The sequence below is a fragment of the Macadamia integrifolia genome, chromosome 3 (genome assembly GCF_013358625.1).
Source record: "Macadamia integrifolia cultivar HAES 741 chromosome 3, SCU_Mint_v3, whole genome shotgun sequence".
NCBI lineage: Eukaryota > Viridiplantae > Streptophyta > Magnoliopsida > Proteales > Proteaceae > Macadamia > Macadamia integrifolia.
Window position 1 is genome coordinate 14,862,406 of NC_056559.1, and position 4,350 is coordinate 14,866,755.

At 35.8% G+C, this 4,350-nt stretch overlaps 1 protein-coding gene across 4 annotated transcripts in view; it reads left to right on the forward strand.

Annotated features, from left to right (window-relative positions):
- Positions 1-398: 398 nt before the first annotated feature.
- Positions 399-4,350, forward strand: part of LOC122074469 (E3 ubiquitin-protein ligase FANCL) — a 13,696-nt gene continuing 9,744 nt past the window's right edge. The window contains exons 1-3 of one of the 4 annotated variants that reach the window (XM_042639300.1): positions 399-685; positions 1,527-1,598; positions 2,763-2,833. In XM_042639300.1, the coding sequence (XP_042495234.1) occupies positions 1,557-1,598; positions 2,763-2,833 (113 nt within the window). In that variant the 5' untranslated portion in view covers positions 399-685; positions 1,527-1,556. The remainder of the gene's footprint in view (positions 686-1,526; positions 1,599-2,762; positions 2,834-4,350) is intronic. The other 3 variants (XM_042639299.1, XM_042639298.1, XM_042639301.1) reach the window with 3 other exon arrangements.

Consider the following 4,350-nt stretch of genomic DNA (forward strand, 5'->3'; position numbering starts at 1 on the left):
GTGTGGGGGCAGCATCCAGTCGACGGGGGATGACCCCACCCCACCCTTTATGAGAGGCAATAATGTCAACCTATAGATAGTTTATTTGTACTTTCATTTGGTCATGTATTGATGTAGGCATCACACTTCGAATAGGGAACTCTTTCCCATAATCACATATGGTGCAGATTAGGTGGAATGATCAAGTTCACGTACAAAAATATTCTCGTATGATCTTAGCCCGTGGATTTAGAATCTATTAAATGAAAAGAGAGAAAATTGATTCTAAATTCATGGATCAAAGTTATTCTCATACATTTTCGTATGTAAACCTGATCGGCTCATTGCCCCTCCATTAAACCTATCGCAACGGTAAGTTAGCTCTTTATTGTTTTTGAACACTTTGATTACTCCATCGTGCACTAGTTTTTGTGGGTTCATGTCAGAATCTACCTCTCCAGTCTCCACCGAGCGAGGGTACGCGCGTCATTGAACCTGCTCCGAGAGAGGAAATCCCATCCGATTTCGATTCGATTCGATTCGAAAGCCGGTTTTAGAAACCCCATATGGTCCTCCTGCGAACGTTTCCCGCTCATCTTGGAAGCGCCTACAGACGTGAAGGAGCAACAAGGGGGTTGAGAACTGGCTGTGGACAGGTCGGAATGCTGGGCAGCGATTTTAGCAACTGGAGCTCTGTAGTTATTCAGTATACCTCTCTATTTCCTTGCTCTTTTTTTTTTTCATGTTTTATGTTCTTCTCTCTTGCCACCACTATTTCAGTTAGGTTTCTTAATATCTTCCCATATCTTTTGTGCCTTTCTAGGAGTTAATGGGATATGAATGTGTAAATGTCTACGGATTCATTATTTTCTTGTGAATTAGAACGATACAGGTTAGTTGGTTTTAGGGCTGATAATTCCTCCCTCTTAGCTGTAGTTGCTATTCTGCTTCCCTTCTCGGTGAGAATTGTGAGTTATGCATGATGGCAGAGGTTTGTGCATCGATATCTTCCAGGGAAGAAGGGGAATAATTAAGAATATTTGAATATTCCATGCATTTCATCGTTTTGAAAAATTAATGTTAACAATCTTGTTGATTTGTGGGTTCTTACAAAATAAAATCAAACTGATCTCTAGGTTCCTTTGTGGGATCTGAAGTGCTCTTGAGTCAAGGTGATAATTAAAGTTTCAACCCTTTTACCCTCTTCATAATGTGTTCTTATAGTACATCAGTAAGTTTGGGGTTTTCTAGGTTTCAATGTGTGACACTATCACATCCCCAATCAATTCTTGATTCCAGGTTGGTTGTATTGATGTCAATTGAGCCTCAGTTGGTTCCTAGGATGATGCTTCAGTAAGTAGTTAATTACTAGAAACTAAACGTGATTTAGAGGAACCAAGAAATGAAGCTTCTTTATTCTGTAGTTACCAACTTAACATAGAATTTTCAATCATTTGATCGACATCTATTTTGGATCTAGAGGTTGTTTCATTGTCATACATTTCTATGCAGCGTCATTCCTCACTTATGTTTCCCTTTACTTGTAGGCAAACATTGAGCAATCTCGAAGCACAAAAATGGCTCTTTCTTTAAGTTTCAACCGCTCAGTGTATTCAGAGGTAAACACGATTACTGTTGAGTGTGGACATGTCAGATCATTACTGCTGTTGCTCTAACTGAGCGTTGCTTAAGCTTCACAAACTAAGACATTATGCAATTCAGTACTATTTTATTTCTAACGATGGATGAATAAGGTGCTTTCTGTAGTAAGGTTGAGATTCATAAATTTTGTATATTGATGTAGTTATTTTCTTTATTACTTTTATCTACAATCTCCATATATCATATATAAGTTTTGAATTATCCTGTTTTCTTTGTCAATCTAAAATTGCAAATGGTTGCAAAGTTTACTTTGATCACATTTGCGACAGCTATTAGCAATTTATTTTCTCAACAATGTATGACCTTCAATCATATGGTGACCTAAACCTGCAGTGTCTTATTGATTCCAAATATTATCACCACCAAGGCAAAAAAAAAGTCAATATATTAATTTTCAACTTGTAAGACGTGGAATTTGTGCAATACTGCAGTCTTTCAAACAAATGTTATGTTGGATTTTATTATATTAATATGTCATATGAGGGACATGGAAGCATTCACCTTTTACTTTTAGTCCATTCTAAGGACCTCAAAAATGACATAGGCAGCAGGTATGTGTGGAAAGGGCCTTCAAAATTTTCCCCTTAGGCAGTATGCATATGCTTGCCTTGAAATCCTTGCTATCTTCTCTGACACGCAAAAGATTGAATGGTTTAATCAATAGCTTGCCCTTATGATGCAAGCCTGAAATGATGCTTGAGCTTTATGAATTTGTGCAACAGAGTGCAAGTAGGTGATTATTTATCGATATTATTGAAGCCGTTTTAGGTCAGGTAAATGACATTCGTTTTCTGCCACTCAAATATTGTGCATGGAAGTAGCAAACCTTGTGTTTATTCTAGATTTGTGCTAGGTGGGACTAATCACATGTGTTATAATGAATGTGTGATTACAGAAGATAAACAAGGTACTGTTAGAATAGCCACACCTTTGCACTTTGAGTTTTCTCTAAGTTTATTTCTTTTAAGTGACAGTTACCTTGCCTTGTGCATTGTAAAATAATCATAGTTTCTGTCAAAATCTTTTTTATTTTTTTTGTCTTCACATTTTGAATTTATCTTTTAGACTTTATAGGAATTGATTTGGTCGGTAGTCATGGATTGTGTTTATCTGATATCCAGGTTGAAGAGGTTGGATGGGAACATTTGGTAAGGTTGGGTGAAGACCTAACATCTCTCAGCTTCCGCATCTTGTAAGATTCACTTCATCTACTATCCTTGCCCCAACTTAGTTTGGTGGCGCCCATTTCCAAAATTTTCTCGAGTGCCAAGTCCTTGTTGTGATTGCTTGCTAATCATGTGGTTGAAAGATGTACTTTTTAGTTGTTCAATTTGCAAGCTTCATAGAAATAAAGTTATTGCATGTCATTGTAAATGTATTTGTTGCATGTGTTTTCCTTAGATTTAGGCCGCATTGACAGGCTCAGGACATCTGGAGTCTTTTTGTGCATATAGAAAATGAGGAAAAACATTGCTAGGGAAAGAACATCTCATGCTAGAATTATGGTGACCGTGTTTTGGTGTTGTCGGTTCTGACAGGCTGTTTTTTAATTTCTTTTAATGGGTTCTATGTTGGATTGAACTCCTTTCTTAACCAGGTCGATTCATTCTTTATAAATGTAGTGCCAACCATGGTTTTGAATATCGGTATTGTATCAGGTGTGTCAACCGATTCATATGGGAATTGGTTGACCCTGGTACTGATTCTTACCCAATTCTGGAACACTGCAACGGATTGTCCGATCAACCCGATTCCATCTAGTGCATGCTTCCATCATGTCTCATGTTGAGTATGTTGGCCACATACTGTGATCACTAACAAAAAATAAATAATTGTACTGTTGAAGAACAAAAGGAAGGGAAAGCTGGAGCAGGACGGGTGAGGGGGAGGAGTATATGCATTGCCATGCCTTCTTTATCTATGTGTTCTTTTTGCATTGTGACTTCTTTTTAGGCCAAAAGTGGTATCCCATGCCTCCATGCAATACTGTTGAAATGTAGACATCAAATAAGGCTCCTAAAGTTGCAACAAAGCATATTCTAAAATTTGCCCTAAGTTATATTTTTTCCTAATTAAAAAATATATTTTTAATAACTAATAGTTAATTAATTCACAAAAAAATAATTAGGAAAAATTTAAATTATTTGTCGATTTTGGCTGAAAACATATTTCCAATACTTTCATAGTTCAGTATTTTTCTTGTTTTTTCAAACCAAAACAGAGTATTTTCTTATTTATTTTCAAAATTTTTAAATTTCAGCAATTATTTTTGAAAAAAATCGAAAATAAAAAACATTCAGACTTTGTCACGCCGTAGATCGGCCAATGGTGTCTAATATATATATATATATATATATTAATTTGAGCTCCATCCATCACATATTACATCTAATTTTTGGAAAAATTTGGTGGAGGGAAATCATCTTTGTAGACAGAAAATTCAATAAATAATTCATTTGTCTAACATAAAAAAATTTAAGAAATCGATTATTTTTTGTGATCCTTGAGCCCCACTAACTTTTTATCTGTGAGCTTTATGATCCAATCCAACGTCTCACTCTCTGTTTAAAAAATTTGAATTTAGGGAATAAAACAAGGATTACCTTCAAGCTCCAATCTTCCAATCCAAAGGGTAGAAGGGTTGAATTCTGATGAGAATGCAAAAAAGTGTTTATTTGTGAATAATTTGGGCAAAAAAGTCCAAGTTTT